At 34.9% G+C, this 17,154-nt stretch overlaps 1 protein-coding gene across 3 annotated transcripts in view; it reads left to right on the top strand.

Annotated features, from left to right (window-relative positions):
* Positions 1–17,154, top strand: part of NUP155 (nucleoporin 155) — a 55,406-nt gene that overhangs the window by 26,782 nt on the left and 11,470 nt on the right. For all 3 annotated transcript variants that reach the window (XR_010658987.1, XM_065905247.1, XM_065905248.1), the window contains 10 exons: positions 890–956; positions 1,998–2,113; positions 5,549–5,646; positions 7,509–7,639; positions 10,789–10,980; positions 11,635–11,773; positions 12,456–12,591; positions 13,494–13,647; positions 13,857–13,961; positions 14,604–14,758. Coding sequence is in view for 2 of the 3 variants with exons in the window: in XM_065905247.1 (XP_065761319.1) it covers positions 890–956; positions 1,998–2,113; positions 5,549–5,646; positions 7,509–7,639; positions 10,789–10,980; positions 11,635–11,773; positions 12,456–12,591; positions 13,494–13,647; positions 13,857–13,961; positions 14,604–14,758 (1,293 nt within the window). In the remaining variant the exon portion in view is untranslated. The remainder of the gene's footprint in view (positions 1–889; positions 957–1,997; positions 2,114–5,548; positions 5,647–7,508; positions 7,640–10,788; positions 10,981–11,634; positions 11,774–12,455; positions 12,592–13,493; positions 13,648–13,856; positions 13,962–14,603; positions 14,759–17,154) is intronic.

The raw sequence follows: 17,154 nt of genomic DNA, 5'->3' as shown, positions 1-17,154 counted from the left end.
GTCCATTAATAAGATGGTTTCTGTCATTCAGCTTTTATATCATCTAACCATCAAATTATATTTGTTACTATGTTTCACATATGTATATGTGTCTTCAAAATACATCTACCTATATTAACATGGAGTATAACAAACCACTCCATAATATGAAATCAGCATTGAGGTAGGAGAGAGTTCTACTCAGAATTCTGTGGCACATGTTCAGGGTTTTGTTTGTGTGTTGGTCTAGAGTGGTCTCAGCTGGGACAGCTTGGATTGCTCTCTTATTCTCTAGCAGGCTAGTCAAAGATCATTGACTTGGTGGTGGCAAGGTTCCATGAGACAGAGCCTCCTGATGCCTAGGCTCAGAACGGGCCTATCATTTCCACCTCGTTTACTTGTCAAGGGGACATCTCTGAGCCACCCCAGGTTCAAAAGATGGGAAATAGACTCCTCGTTATAAAGCAGGCATCAGAGTCATATTGTAAAGAGGCTAGGTGCAGGGAGTAGGTATAGAATTACAGCCATTTTGCAGTCATTCTGCTGTATCCACTTAATTATGTCTGGTGTATGTTTTTCTTAAATTTGAGATGTATGCTTTCACATGAATCATTTTGCTTAAAACTGTGAAACAGTGCAGAACTCATAACTCAGAATTCTTTGTTTACAACTTATTACTCAGAGTCTTTGATTTTTCCTCAGCAGTATTTCATTATGTGAAATGACATCAAGTTTGGAAATTTTCCTGTTTTTTTTGTTGTTGTTATTCTTTCAGATAACTTAGTAAAATGTTAAATGAAGTCATTGCCACACTTTAAAAACTAAATAAACACACAGCAAAAGGATTTACAACATATTGTAATGTTTTTATTCATCTATGGCACAATCATTAAAACATTTTTTTTTCCAGAAACATATGGGATGCCAGTTTAGTTGTAGAGAGAGTATTTAAGAGTGGCAACAGAGAGATCACTGCAGTAAGTATGTTGTATAATAGTATTCCATCATCTCTATGTAACCAGTTTATATTTTCAGTGGATAAGTAGAGCATTTCATATTTCTTAATGTTATAAACACCATGCAATGATTATTCTTTCATGTATGTGTTTGTGTACTTATTCAGTAAACTGTTCACCCCCTGAATTACATCTCAAGCTCTGTCACTTGTTAACTGATGAGTGAATTTAACATTCAGAGCCTGATAACTTAAAGTAAAATGAGAATGTATCTTCCTTGTAACATTGTTATAAGGGCTAAATAGAGTCAGTCCTGGAACTTAATATTGCTCAAAATTACTGTTTAATATTTTGCTTACATGCCTCCAAACTCTATGAACATAGCACTAAATCCCATGCATTGGCATACTTTCCAGAATACTTTAAGAAACAGAAATTTGTATAATCATAAATTCAAGTAATAAAAATTTTTTAATGTGAAGTGTATGTGCAACTTATTTTAAGCTTTTTTCTTTTTCCAATGTAAAAATATCAAATATATTTTTAGCTGTGATACTCTTAAAATTCACATTTCTAAGAATTAGAATGTATTTACTTAATATAAGATTCCATTTATGTGAATTTTGAACAGGCAAAATCATTCTATACTTTTTTTGGTAGAGGTAAGAAAAGTGGTTGCTTACGTAGAAGATAGAATGACTAATGACTAGAAAGGGTCAATAGAGAACTTTCTTGGGTATTGGAAATATTTAGTATTGTGGTCTGGGTGGTGACTTTTAAGATGTAAAAATGCTATCAAAGTGTTCACTTAAGATTTGTGCATTTTACTGTCTGTAAATTATACCTGATTAACCAAAGCAGCAAAGGTGGAATGTGGGTGTCTAGCCCTTTATTTTGGTTACCAAGTATAAATTAATATAAGGAATAACTTCTCTATTTGTGAAGATAGGGTACCTCAAAATTAAAATTCAGTATTCAGTTATGGGTATATAGAGTATATGTTTTTTATGGATACTCTTTTTCATTGTTTTTACATTTTTGAAAATATTTCTTCTTTTTCAGATTGAAAGTAGTGTTCCCTCCCAACTGCTGGAGTCAGTGTTACTAGAACTGAAAGGTTTGCAAGAATTTCTAGACAGAAACTCCCAATTTACTGGAGGACCATTAGGAAATCCAAAGTAAGAATAAGTAAAATTTATTTCCCTTTTTGTCCCTGAGATTTAATTTACATATTATAAAATTTGTCCTTTTAAAAAAAGTTTCACGGTTTTTAGTATATTCATAAAGTTAAAATTTCATCACCATTGTCTAATTCCAGAACAGCTGTATCACACCAAAAAGAAACCTTATACCCATTAGCAATCACTCCCTATCTTAATAACAAGCAGAAGTAACAAAAATACCATAAACTGCCTTAGATGACAAACGTTTATTTTTTGTAGTTCTGGAGGCTGGAAGTCTGAGATAGAGTGTCAGCGTGTGTTCAGTTCTGAAGAAGACCTTCTTCCTGGTTTGCAGACAGCTGCTTTTTTTCTGTGTCCTTATGTGGCAGAGAGAGAACCAGACCCAAGGTTCTCCGCTTTCTTTTTGTAAGGGTAGTAATCTCATCATGGGGCTACACCCTCATGACCTCACCCAGACCTAATTACCTTCCAGAGGCACCACCACCAAGTAAAAGAATCTGCCTGCAATACAGGAGACCTGGGTTCGATCCCTGGGTTGGGAAGACCCCTTGGAGAAGGGAATGGCAACCCACTACTCTGTTGCAGGGAGAATTCCTTGGACAGACCGTGGGGTCACAAAGAGTTGGACACCACTGAGCGACTTCCCCTTTCACTTTTTTTCACTTGGATATTTGAGTTTCACTATATGAATTTGGTGGTGCACAAACATGTGGAGTCCATGGCACTCCACAGTTGCCCTTCCCCCAACCCCTACAAATACTAGTCTTCTCGGCCTCTATGGACCTGCCATATTTTGGATCTTTTATGTAAATGAAAATATACAATATGTCACCTTTTGTTTTGGGTTCTTTATCTTAGTGTAATATTGTCACATGTAGTGTGTATTAGTACTTGGTTTCATTTTTCAGTTTATCATTTGATAGACATTTAACTTTTTTCAGCTTTTTTCTTTTTTTTTAATTTATTTTTTTGTTTTTTGAAGTTTAGTTGATTTACAGTATTGTGTGCTTCAGCTTTTTGACTATTATGAATAATGCTGATATGAACCTTCCTGTATAAGTTTTTGTGTGGACACACGTTTAGGATGAACATTTTTTTTTTGTTATAAAAGTGATATTTAAAAAAAAAGAAAGTGATATAAACTTGTAAAAAATTCACATCACTCCCCCAGTGAATTAATTTGAAGTGACAGTGTAAACTTTTAATCATATGTGAATACACATTTCTTTTTTTAGTACAGTTTTTTAAAAGTTACACTCCATTTACAGTTATTAAAAAAATATTTGGCTGTATTCGTTGTGTCCTACAGGACATTTCCTTAGCCTTTCACCCAGTAGTTTGTACCTCTCACTCCCCTACCCCCACATACTGCCCATCTCCCAGCTCTACTCATAGGCTCTAGTTCTCTATATCTGTGAATCTGCTTATGTTTTATTATATCCAGTAGTTTGTTGTATTTTTTAGATTCCACATGTGAGTGATAATCAGTATTTGACTTATTTCACCAATCCATCCATGTTACTGCCAATGACAAAATTTTGTTCCTTTTTATGGCTGAGTGGTAGTTCCGCTGTAAAAAAAAAAAAATGGAATCTAAGTAGTCATACTTTTGTGAAACATTGTTTACATTCAGCATATCCTTTAAGTGAAGTTGCTCAGTTGTGTCCAACTCTTTGTGACCCTGTGGAATGTAGCCCACCAGGCTCCTCTGTCCATGGGGATTCTCCAGGCAAGAATACTGGAGTGGGTTGCCATGCCCTCCTCCAGGGGATCTTCCCATCCCAGGGATCTAATCCACATCTCTTACATCTCCTGCATTGGGAGGTGGGCTCTTTACCATTAGTGCCACATGTATTGGCTACATGGTATTCCATTATATTCAAGCTATTAGTGAACAACATGAATGAAGAGCAAAATGAATGAACAACAAAAAATGTTCATTAGATTTTGTCTGTTTCTTGATAGTGTAAACAGGTTTCAGTAAGTATTCTTTCTACATGTTTGTGTACTTGTTCAGTAATATTCACATGAATTTCTTTACAAGTAAAATTTGGGGGGTACAAAGATTTTTAATATGTTGCAATGTAGTATTTGGTTGTCCCCTAAGGTTGTATCAAGTTTTTTTTTATGTTTAGCCTTCAGAATTCTGTTAACTGTATTTTAACATGTATATATCAGTTTCTAGACCCTACCACTTTTTAACTCAGTTTATAACCTTTGTCTTTTTGACCCCATCTCAGTTTATTGTTGTTTAGTCACTAAGTTATGTCTGACTCTTTGTGACCCCATGGACTACAGAACACCAGGCTTCCCTGCCCTTCACCATCTCCCAGAGTTGGCTCAAACTCATGGCCATTGAGTCGGTGATGCCATCCAACTATCTCATCCTCTGTTGCCCCCTTCTCCTCCTGCCCTCAATCTCTCCCAGCACCAGGGTCTTTTTTTTCTATTAATGGAAGTATAGTTGATTTACAATATTATATTAGTTTCAGGTGTATAGCTTTGAATTCAGTATTTTTACAGATTATACTCCTTTGAAAGTTATTACAAGATAATGGCTACAATTTCCTGTGCTATACAATACATCCTTATAGTTTATCTATTTTTACACATACTACTTTGTATCTCGTTATCTTATACCTTTACTTTGCCCCCCTCCTTTCCTCTCCTGCTTTGTTTTCTATTGTCTGTGAGTCTGCTTTAGTTTTGCATATACATTTTTTAAGTTCATCATTCTTTTCTTTGCATCCCTGAAGTTACACTAAGAGCTGAAATAATCAGATTCTTCCCCAAATGCTTTTATTAACTCATTTCTCTCAATAACCAGTATTTCCTTACGGCTGGTTCTTTTCTTTTTACTTTTGTCCTGAAGTTTTCGAATCTGTTAAATGGGATTCTTAATAATATGTACCTTATAGAATTATTTTAAGTCATTGGTGGGGACAAAAAGCAAGTGTTTGATAGAAGGAAGCTCTGTTATTATCTGTTTACTCTCAGTGACAATTTAAGCATCTGAGAGATTAAAATGCTTCAAATTGGGAATTCCTCTGTGGCCCAGTGGTTAGGAGTCCACGCTTCCTACTGCAGAGGGCATGGGTTTGATCCCTGGTTGGGAAAGTGAGATCCCCCATGTCGAGCTGCATGGCCAAAAAAAAATGTTTTTTAATAAATAAAATGCTCCAGGTTTAACTTGTTAACCATTGATTTGGCAGTGATTATTTCACTGATCTACAGAGAAAAAGAATATTCACAACATATTCCAGTTCATTTGTATGAAATATTCAGATTGAAAGTAGGTGAGCTGTTGCTTAGGAAACGAAGAAGTAAGAATTGACTGCAAACGGAAAGTGGGTGAAAATACTTTTAAAACTAGGTGATGGTAATAGTTGCACAACCCTTTTAATATATTTTCTGGAATTTCTGTTTCAGTACTGCTGCCAAAGTACAGCAGAGGCTGATAGGATTCATGCGTCCTGAAAATGGAAATACTCAGCAGATGCAACAGGAGCTGCAGAGGAAGTTGCACGGTAAATTATTGCTTCTGATTGATCAGTTAAATGTTGATGACCTGAGTAAAGAGTTTTATTAGGTGAATAGAAAACAGTGGGCATCTCTTGATAAGGTCATTTGGGTTAATGAATATCTTTATTAAAATAATATTAGTGTAATTTGCATAAGTATAATATTGACATCTTGTATTTCCATAACTTTCAGCTCAATTTTTTTTTCCTTTCTTCCACCCAAAAACATGATGATATGTACCTTTTTTTTTTTTTTTTTTTTTTTTTTTTTACTTTTTAAAAATTTTTTTGGCCACACCACATAGCTTGTGGGATCCTAGTTAGGTTGCCTTCACCCTTCGGGGTATTTTTATAATTCTGCTATGAATATGGAATACAAATAGAAATTTGAGTTCCCACTTTCAATTATTTTCTTATGTATCCAGAAGGTTAGTTGCTGGATTATGCATAGTTCTATTTTTAATTTTTTGAGTAACCACCATAACTTTTTCATAACAGCTATACCACTGTACATTTATACCACTAATACACAAAGTGTTCCAGTTTTCTCCACATTATCACCAGTAATTTTGTTTTTCTTTTCTTAAATTTCTATCCTTATGTGTGTGAAGTGGTATTTCTTACAGAGCTTACAATGTGAATCAAGTGTTAGGTTTTTGGTTTTTTTTTTTAATCAATTATAAAAAGTAATAACTAAGGAAGGAGCAAAGGAACTGAAAAGTTCTTGTAACCATTAATTATTCCAGATGTGACTTGGAATAGTAATAAAATATTAAGTTTTGTCTGCCATTTAATTATATATATTTTTTTAAGTTCTTTGCCTTCTGTTGTTTGAGCCAGTTATTCTGGCTTATAGAACTTTGACAATTAAGTCCCAGCCATTTACTTTTGTCCCAGTGTACTTTCTTTCCTTCCTGCCGGATCTAGTTTTCTGTTCAGTATTTGCAAATTCTTTTTTTTAGTACTTCTTTTCAGGTAAGCTTGATAAAATACAAGCAATAATAAGGATTTTTACAAAGGGGAGCATTCAAATTGCTGGCAGCATACACTGAAATAACCACTTTGGTGAGCAATTTGATCATATGTAGTAAAACCTAAAAATGCGTATGTATTCAAAGCCAGCAGTTTCACTTCTCAGTATATATGCAAGAGCAGTCTTTATCAGACTTTTTTCCTCACAGTAAGAAATAATTTTTACATTACGACCCAGATGTTTAAACACACACAACTGAACACAATTTTAAGCAACAACTAAAACTATTTGTACTCTATTTTTTTCCCCCTTTTTCATTCTATTTCCTTTTTTAAAGGAGACGGGAAAAAAAGCTACCATGACTGACTGAATTGATTTCATGATTCTCTAGTGCATCTTAATATGAAAAACAGTCCCATCAAAACCTGACTATGTTTTCAAAGAGACCTTTTTTAAGGATATTTATTGCATTACTGTTTTAGTAGCAAAACATTGGAAACAATAGAAATGTCCTTCAGGTGGAAAATGGACCTAATTGTGGTAAAACTTACATGGTGGGATACTCAGCAATTAAAATAAATGCACTGAACTTAAATTTATCGAGTAGCCTGTGAAAATATAACTGAGCAGAAAAAGACAATGGTGTAAGTTGTCCAAAACTGCAACATTTTTACTGTTTATTATGCATACACACAGAAGCACTTACATATAGTGAGAGGATAAAGCCATGAATTCATCAACTCATGATCGTCATTCCTTGTGATTGGCAGAAGGAGAATGATAAGGATCTCACCCTTAACTATGGTTGTCTTTATTTGAGATGAATTGTTGTGTTACTTGAAATAAAACCTAATCTGTCATTTTGCAAACTTCATTAGTTGTATTTTGTAATTAGAGGCTCAACTGAGTGAAAAGATTTCACTTCAGGCAATCCAGCAGTTGGTTCGAAAATCATACCAGGCTCTGGCTTTATGGAAACTTCTTTGTGAACATCAGTTCACTGTTATTGTAGGAGAACTTCAGAAGGTAGGAAACTTTTTCCCCTTAAAATCATTCTATTAATATTGTGGATAACTTGTTTTGAGTAAGCTTTAATCTTGCACTTAGATTCAGGAGGGATTCTTTTGGGAAGCATTTAGGTTATGATAAATTAGTATGTAATGAGAAAATTGCACTAAAGCATGATAACTTGAAGACTGAGATTCACTCAGTCATGTCTGACTCTTGGCAAGCCCGCAGACTATAGCCTACCAGGCTCCTCTATCCATGGAATTCTCCAATCAAGAATACTGGAGTAGACTGCCATTCCCTTCCCCAGGGGATCTTCCTGATGCAGGAATCAAACCTGCTGCTACTAAGTCACTTCAGTCGTGTCTGACTCTGTGTGACACCATAGATGGGAAGCCCACCAGGCACCCCTGTCCCTGGGATTCTCTAGGCAAGAACACTGGAGTAGGTTGCCTTTTCCTTCTCCAATGCATGAAGGTGAATAGTGAAAGTGAAGTCGCTCAGTCATGTCCAACTCTTAGCGACCCCATGGACTGCAACCTACCAGGCTCCTCTGTCCATGGGATTTTCCCGACAAGAGTACTGGAGTGGGGTGCCATTGCCTTCTCCGAATCAAACCTGGGTCTCCTACATTGCAGGCAAATTCTTTACTGTCTGAGCCACCCTGATAACGAGGGATTCATTGTCAAAACCCCAAGTTTGTGATATGTGGATGAAATCTTACTTTACCAAAGATATTTTTCAAACAGTAAATTGTAACCTTTATTTGGACTTCAGATCCCTATGGGAATCTGATCAAAACTCTCTCTCCCCACCTTCAAAGAATGCATACAGACACATATGCAGACTTTTTGAATGTAAATTCAAAGAATCCAGTAATGTAGATTAAACATTCCTACTTTAAAGAAAGATGTTGACCACTGTGGGAAATGAATGGTCCATGCTGCTTTTGCTGCCCTCATTGGAATCCTTATTAAGGATAAAGGTAATTTGCATTTATCTGAATGTTTGGTGGTTTATTCCTACCTGTCAGTTTCATTGTGAGCATTTCTAAACATAACACAAAGTAGAGGAGGTACAACAACTAATCCCCCTGTCTCCCACATTGCAGGCAGATTCTTTACTGTCTGAGCCACCCTGATAACATGAGGGATTCATTGTCAAAACCACAAGTTTGTGATATGTGGATGAAATCTTACTTTACTAAAGATGTTTTTAAATACACTATTCATTCGTATTCAACATTTTCATCATTTTACCCCTTTTGCTTAATCTATCCCCTTATTTTCTTCTTTACTGAATTATTTTAAAGCAGATCTCTGACATCATGTTTTTCATTTCTATATACTTTAGTATGTATTCCTTTAAAAAGGTGGCCATTTTCTTGGACACCAATTTCATTATTACAATTAGCAATATTATCACTAATTCTTTGGTAACATCTGAAATAGTGAAATTACTGTCTTAAAAATATCTTTTTGTAGATTGGTTTATTCTAATCAGAATCGGAACAGTGGATTCACTAATTGCATTTGGTTGTTATTTCTCTTTAGTCTCTCAGTCTAGAGTAATTCATTCTCTCTCTCTGCTGTTGCATTATAGCCAATTTGTATACTTAGAGTGAACTTGTTTGCCTGTTTCTTGCATTTTCTGTGAAATGGAAATCAAGTCTATAGAAGCTTGATAAGTTCAGGTCCATTTATTTGAGAAAGAATAGAATACTTCATAGATATCATATGTATATTATTAACTAATGTATTAATTAAATTATTAGGAGACATAAAAGATTTGATTGTCCCACTTTTAGTCATATTGACATTGATTATTGGATTCAAAAGTTAAGTCTAGTCCTGCTATTGTGAAATTCTTCATTGAACTTTCATCAAGCTTTCATCGCATCAATTGATAATCATTACCTGAATCAGTTATTTCATTTAGGATTACAAAATGGTAATTTTCTAAATCTGTGGTTTCTTTCATTACCTGAATCAGTTATTTCATTTAGGATTACAGAATGGTAATTTTCTAAATCTGTGGTTTGTTCCATATTTATTAACTATAGTTCTGTTCCTTATCCTCTAGGGCTATTTGGTTACCCAAAAATGTTTTGATTCTTGACTTTTAAGTATCTGTTTTCAAAGTTAAAAGACAACTTTGTCCTTTCCAGTACTGTCCAATGAGTTGTTTTGTTCCTTTTAAAGACGTATTTTCTGTTATCTTTTTAAAGATTCAAATGAATATGCTTAATTATGAAAGCTGTTTTCTTTTCCATGACAGCTAGAATAATCATTTCTAGTTTTATTGGCTGGTAAGCATAATCTAAGTCAACTTTTAGCCTCGGTATTATTTTTTTTGTGTGATCCATCTTCAAAGCTTCCTTCCTGACATGCTCATGGAATGCAAATTAAATACAAATAAAAAAATTGAGCATTGATTGTATATTTGCTGAAATTTAGGAAAAGATAGTAGTCAAATCACTAAACCAAATGTTATTATAGTATAAATCACCTCAATACTTTAGAACTCCATTTTAGTAACCTGATTTTTCAAAATGAGATCAAACTCCAGTATTAGAAGTCCTTGAATAATAGAAGTTGAACATTATTTTGGCTTTCCTGATGGTTCAGTGGTAAAGAATACACCTGCAATACAGGAGACACAGGTTTGATCCCAGGGTCGGAAAGATCCCTGGGAGTAGGAAATGGCAATCCACCCAGTCTTCTTGCCTGGACAGTCCCACGGACAGAGGAGCCTGGCAGGCTATAGTTGTAAAGAGAGGGACACAGCTGAGCAAGCAGGAGACACATTGTTTTGGATAGATAAATGTAAGCCTAATATTTTTTAATGTAGATAATTGATTGTTTTTTCCTAGTTATAACTAAAGTCAGGAGGCCTGCCTCCCATTTTGGCCCTTACTTGGGCTTTGCTTTCTGTTTGTAAAGTGAGAGATTTGGAATAGGCATACTATGGGTTCTTTTCCACGTCTCTATGATCTATGAAATTTGTAAAATTTTATTATTTTTATACTTCAGTATATTTTATTTTTTTAATTATAGAGGCTATTAATGTTTTAATTATTTTAAATTATTGAAGAAATTTCATTCTGTGCAGAAATATGATATTCTTATCTTTTTGATCAAAGGAAAAATTTTCTCTTATACTCCTAGGAATTTCAAGAACAGTTGAAAATCACCACCTTTAAAGACCTGGTAATCAGGGACAAGGAATTGACTGGGGCACTAATTGCTTCTCTAATCAACTGCTACATCAGAGATAATGCTGCTGTTGATGGCATTAGTTTACACTTACAGGACATCTGCCCACTTCTGTATAGCACTGATGATGCAATTTGTTCTAAGGTATGATGCTCTGTTACGTGTTTGGTGTTCTTTGCAGTGTGCTAAGAGCACAGTGGTACTGTAATCAGAAACTCTCTTTTTTTCCTGACAAATGACCTTGGAGTAAGTCTCTTAGCCTTTCATGACCTCAGAATTCTCATCTGTGTAAGAAGGAAGTTGGAATACATTATTTCTTAAAATACATATATAAATTTTTCATAAAGAATCTTTGATAGTATTTCTAGACCATATGGAAAAAATGGTTAAATATGCCTTTCTTTAAAATTTTTTTAAAAAATCACTAAAACTTGTGTATAATAAATTAGAGTTAATTGGTCAATTTTTATTGATCCTTTCCTACAGGTGAAAAAACCTTAAAAAACCATTGTTTCCTGGACTGGCTGCTGACCAATAATGTATTTACTAGGCAAGAGATTTACCGATCAAAAGCTGTCTTGCTTAACATATTTGAGAGAGGAATTAAGAATAGCTAGGATATTTTGGTCAAAAACTTTTCTGCCTAAAATTAAGAAGAAGTAAGTTTGCAGAGTTGTTTTTATCTTTGATGGTCATAAACCAGATGTAAATTTAGACTTAGACTAAAACCTGTATTGACATCATCATCTGTGTGCTTGGTTTCATATCTTTCTAAGTTCTTGTCATCTCTACTTCTAGGCAAATGAGCTTCTCCAGCATTCCCGACAAGTTCAAAATAAGATTGAAAAGGAAAGAATGCTAAGGGAATCCTTAAAGGAGTATCAGAAAATCAGCAATCAGGTGGACCTATCCAGTGTTTGTGCTCAATATAGGCAAGGTGAGAAATGAAATGTTTCATACCTTCTGTTCAACTCAGAGGCAAATCTTCCTTCAATTTTCAGTGGCCCAAGTGATAAGACATGCAAAATAAATTTCTTGTGTCTTAGTATTTGATGACTGTACCAGCTTCTAGAAAAGCTATAGTGCTCTTGTCTTGAAATGTGTAACTTTTTAACATTGTAGTTCTGGTTCCTATTCAATCCTGTAGTTCAATCCTGTTCTGGTTAAACAACTATCTGTATTAGATTGCTTTCTGGGTTACATTTATTTTTCAGATACTTTAAATTCTTCTGACCAATTTTTTTAAAAATACTACCTGTCTGCTCAGTTTAAAATTACTTGAAATCAAATCAAACATAATGTTCTGTTAGTACAGGTAGTACTATGAATCCTTAGACTTTTTTTTTCCATCAAGGGACTGTAGTCCTCCTCTTTGTTATTTTAAATATGAAATTTTTTTGTACAGTGAAGAAAATATATTTAATAGCTGCCTTTTAGGCATGTTAGACCCTAATTCTTTGATAGACTCATCAGAAGTATTTTATATGATATTGTCACCTAGGTAACTAATATACAGTAGAATCCTTACAGTAATGAACATAATAATCTTGATCAGTGTCTTTATAAGCCAGCTAAGGAAAAAGGTATCCACTTAATATGCTTTAACTCTTTCCCATTAGTGCGTTTTTATGAGGGTGTGGTGGAGCTCTCTCTTACTTCTGCAGAAAAAAAAGATCCTCAGGGTCTCGGACTTCATTTCTATAAACACGGAGAACCAGAAGAGGATATCGTAGGGCTTCAGGCTTTCCAGGAAAGGTGAGTTTTACCACCTCAGCAGAGTCTCAACTTTATGGATATAGGACTTTTCTTTGTGAAAAGTTTGACTGGTAGTATTAGGAAAATAATGTTTCAAGTACAGCCCTTGTAAAATTGAATTATGCTTTTCCTAAAAATGCCCACTTTATCATAGGTGTGAATCAATATTATAATTCTTTGCCTAGGGGTAAAATTATAATCTGGTGGGAATTCTTAAGGAATGTTTTGAGCTACCTCTATGGATTTTCTGAAATTGTGTTACTGTCAGTTTTTTGTTCCTGGTTTTTTTGTTCTTTTTCAAACTTTACACTTTATTTTGTATTGGGGTTTAGCTGATTAACAATATTGTGGTAGCTTCAGGTGAACAGCGAAGGGACCGAGCTATACATATACATGGACCCTTTCCCCCAAACCCCACTTCCATCCAGGCTGGCACACAACGCTGGGTAGAGGTCCATGTACTATGCAGTGCGTCCTTGCTGGTTATCCATTTTGAATATAGCAGTGTATACATGTTAGTGTCAGTTTTAAATGCAATAACATGTTTGGAAACAAAAGTGCTGCCTCACCCGTCCAGTCCTCAGTGTCTGGTTCTGGATGAAGATTAATTGTTTTTGTTTTGTTGTGGTATTTTAAAAGATGATTTTTAAATGTTTAGAGACTGCTAAAAAACAATGGATATTCATAAAGGAAGTATATAACCAATCTAAGACATGTGTTTCATTTTTATGAGTTCACCCTTCTAAACAAATGCTTCTCAAACCTATAGGAAAAGTGTATGATTTGTATTATTTTTAATACCAAATTGTGTATGTATTCAAAATTACCTCTAGTTTGTATTTTCGATTGTTGACCAGTTGCTAACTAAATCATATAACCGTTCCTCTTTCATGCTTTCTCAGATTAAACAGTTACAAGTGTATTACGGATACACTTCAGGAACTGGTAAATCAAAGTAAGGCCGCTCCTCAGTCTCCCAGCGTCCCCAAGAAGCCCGGGCCTCCGGTGTTGTCATCTGATCCCAACATGCTGAGTAATGAAGAAGCAGGACATCACGTAAGGGACACGGTGTATTTTCATTCTGGAAACGCACTGCATTTAGGAGTTCTGCACAGTGGTGGCGGTGGTATAATCATCTAGGGAAAGGTGATAGCTCTCAGAACTTACATTTAAGGATTCTTGGTTTCTTACTAGAGGTTTAAAAGGCTGGAGGTCAGGTCAAGTGTTTAACTGTGCTAATTTTTACTGGTTTTTTTCTTTTTCAGTTTGAACAAATGCTTAAATTGTCTCAGCGATCCAAAGATGAACTCTTTAGTATTGCCCTTTATAATTGGCTAATACAAGCAGACCTTGCAGATAAACTGCTACAGGTAAATACTTTTTATACCAATAGTGTTAATTTATATTTTTAAGTAGCATTAACTCAGTGGGTTAGTATATATGGTTATTAGGAAATACCAACCGTTATGCATTAGTGAGAAACCAAGTAGTGTGATACCTTTTTCTAGTGAGCAAGATATCCTGTTGCTCTAATTCTCTTGTTACTTAGAAGCTGATTGAGATTGTTTATATTGTGGCATGAAAATCAATGGATTATGAATTTGGAGACCTGGACTTCGTCTTAACTCTGCCATTAAGCTGCTTCACAAATGTCCTTTCACTAACTTAAGTGTCAGTGTACCTCACTCTGTGAAGTGAATAGATGGCAACAGATTGTGGCAAGGATGCCTTTGAGCTCAGAGGCTAGAAATCAATAGCTGTGTTCTCAAAGTTTATTAAAAGATTTGCAATTGGATTGTAATAAATTATTTTTATCAATGTAATACAACTGTCATAGCAGTTCTTCGATAATTTATAGTGAGAAAAATTGCCCCTCTCTTATCTATTACTGGATTATAACATTACTTATGTATACATAAAACAAGGCACACCTATAAAATGATGATATATTTATTATGTAAAGAGCAAGTGGGTGGTCAGAAAATGTTTCTGAACAACTCTACAATTTCCAGATTGCTTCACCATTTCTGGAGCCACACCTAGTCCGAATGGCCAAAGTTGATCAAAACAAAGTTCGTTATATGGATCTACTCTGGAGGTATTACGAGAAAAACAGAAGTTTCAGCAGTGCAGCTCGTGTCCTGTCCAAACTGGCTGACATGCATAGGTATGGCCTCATATTCTCACTGTGATAAGTAATTGATAACTGGACCATATCTAGTTACTGCGTCCAGAGTTCAGATTTTAAGAAAATTTTATTCAGGTTATACATGTATAGAATTTTTATGATTTTACTTGGATTTACCTAAAGTGAAAGTGTTGGTGTCTCAGTCATGTCTGACTCTTTGTGACCCCATGGACTGTAGCCCACCAGGCTCCTCTGTCCATGGGATTCTCCAGGCAAGAATACTGGAGTGGGTTGCCATGCCCTTCTCCAGGGGACCTTCCTGACCCAGGGATCGAGCCTAGATCTCCCACATTGCAGACAGTTTCTTTACCGTTTGAACTATGCAGGAAGCCCTGGATTTATCTAAAGTTTATAGTTTTTTCTTTTTGTTTGTTTCATTTTTAATAATCTGTAAAGGTACCAAATAAGTCCTACTAAATAGACTCTATTCAAACTATTTTCTAAACCCTTTTTCTTTAAACTATGTCTTTAGAGTCTTTCCTACTGATGACAGATAATTACTATTATTAATTAAAAGGACAAAAGTGCTTCTCAAAGGCTTTATTATTTTAAATGTTTAACAAATTCCAGACCAATTTCCTCAACTCTTACATTGGTTTAAGTTACTGACAGGGTCTTTCAGCATATATATTAAGGAGTGTTAAGAATTCTGTTACAGAAGGCATTGAAATGTCCAATTAGATTGTCATATAAAGACAATATAATAAAATTGTGGACAGATTATTAATTTGACCCTCTTCATTTGAAATGTTGCCAAAAGAATATGGTGCTATTTCTAAAACATAAAGATTGGTTATGTTAGAAAGGAAGTGTTTGAGGCAAAGCTGTGATTAAACCATGTTAATCAGAACGGTTGCTTCAAGCACCCAGAGCTGGCTGATACCAAGTGGGAGAGTGTGCATCTGGGTGTGCACTCATGCAGTTGTAATTACTGCGTGTGTGGACCCAAGGCATTTTTTATCTTCCTGCCCTCTTTGGTCATAATAATCACTTGATTTTCATAAATTCCCCTCACATACAGAAAATGACATATATTATAGTGACTTCAATTTGTCTTTGGTTTAATAAAAGGAAAGAAAAGGAATTTGAGCTAGTAAAGACCTAAAATGTATTTTGGAGTAAAGGCCTTGGTCAAGTCATAGTTTTTGTATAATTAAGAATTGACCAAAAAAAAAACAAAACAAAACAAAATAAAATTAAGATGAAATAACAGCATTATTAAATATTTAACTCACTACAGCCCTATCTTAAGGTTCTGTAATTCATTTCTTTATCCAGTATTTGAGTGCCTATTATTTTCTGCCCTCAGAGGCACATACGGACTGTGACCTTACCCAGGCCTTCAGAATCTCATTTCTGGATCACTCTTGTCATTCCTCTTAGTACGTCCTAGTACCATTACTGTACACATCTTTGTAAGTCATTTCAGTCATGCTGCTCATTGCTTGCACTGTTAGAGTGACCCTTAATTGCCTTGTCATTAGTGTTTATGGACCTCTTTCTGTGTTATCACAATTATTTCGTTCTTGTTATAAAATATTCAGAAATCCTCTAACTTTTAAGAACAGTGCCCATTGTCCATTTCTACTTCACACACGCATACACCCTAATTTCCCCTTCATGTCAGGACCCTGTACATCTAGTCTTTAGCTCTTAAGTTACCATCCATCTCTTTCCACAGTAAAGTCTTTTTCCAACTATTATGTTACTCTTTCTCACTGCCCTTTTTTTTAATATATGTAAGCTGCACTAAATAAGTTGGAGGCTATAGAATATTCTACTTTAAGTAATTTGGAAATGTTATCCACTTTCAAAATGTTTGTTTCAAGTGGGTTTTGTTTTGTTTTTTTTTAAGATGGGGGGGGAATAAAGCCTTTTTGAAACAAGGCTCCTAAAGGTACAGAGTCTTGTTTTCTTTGTCCATATATATCTTTACTACTTAGAAGGACCTTTTATATATTTTTGACCCTCATAATCACCCTGTTAGGGAGGCAGATTTCAGTTTTTCCTCCTAACAAGGTATTTTTCTACATTAAACATTGAAGAATGCCAGGAAGAGTTTGTTCTTGGACCCCAGTTTCCATGTATTTTAAGAATAAATACAGGTTTTTGTAAAAGCAGTTTTTCTGACTAAGTTTCAGAAATTGCATTAAACATTTTTTATTTTCATAGTTCATCCTTTACACAGGAGAAATTTCTAAAGTTCACCTTTGGATTCGTTCCAGAGTCACTCTGACTAAGCAACACTTTTAGCTGAGAGAGGTGTTTCTTTGTTTCCCTCCTGTTCTTTGAGGAGCAGATGGGTGTTGACTGCCCAGATATAGGTGTTCTAAAGATCAGTGTTGGGCTCTTCTTGCCTTTGGATGAGATATACC

Source organism: Muntiacus reevesi, chromosome 14 (assembly GCF_963930625.1).
Source record: "Muntiacus reevesi chromosome 14, mMunRee1.1, whole genome shotgun sequence".
Classification (NCBI taxonomy): domain Eukaryota; kingdom Metazoa; phylum Chordata; class Mammalia; order Artiodactyla; family Cervidae; genus Muntiacus; species Muntiacus reevesi.
The sequence above is the reverse complement of the archived record's forward strand: the minus strand, read 5'-3'. Positions and strand labels throughout refer to the sequence as shown.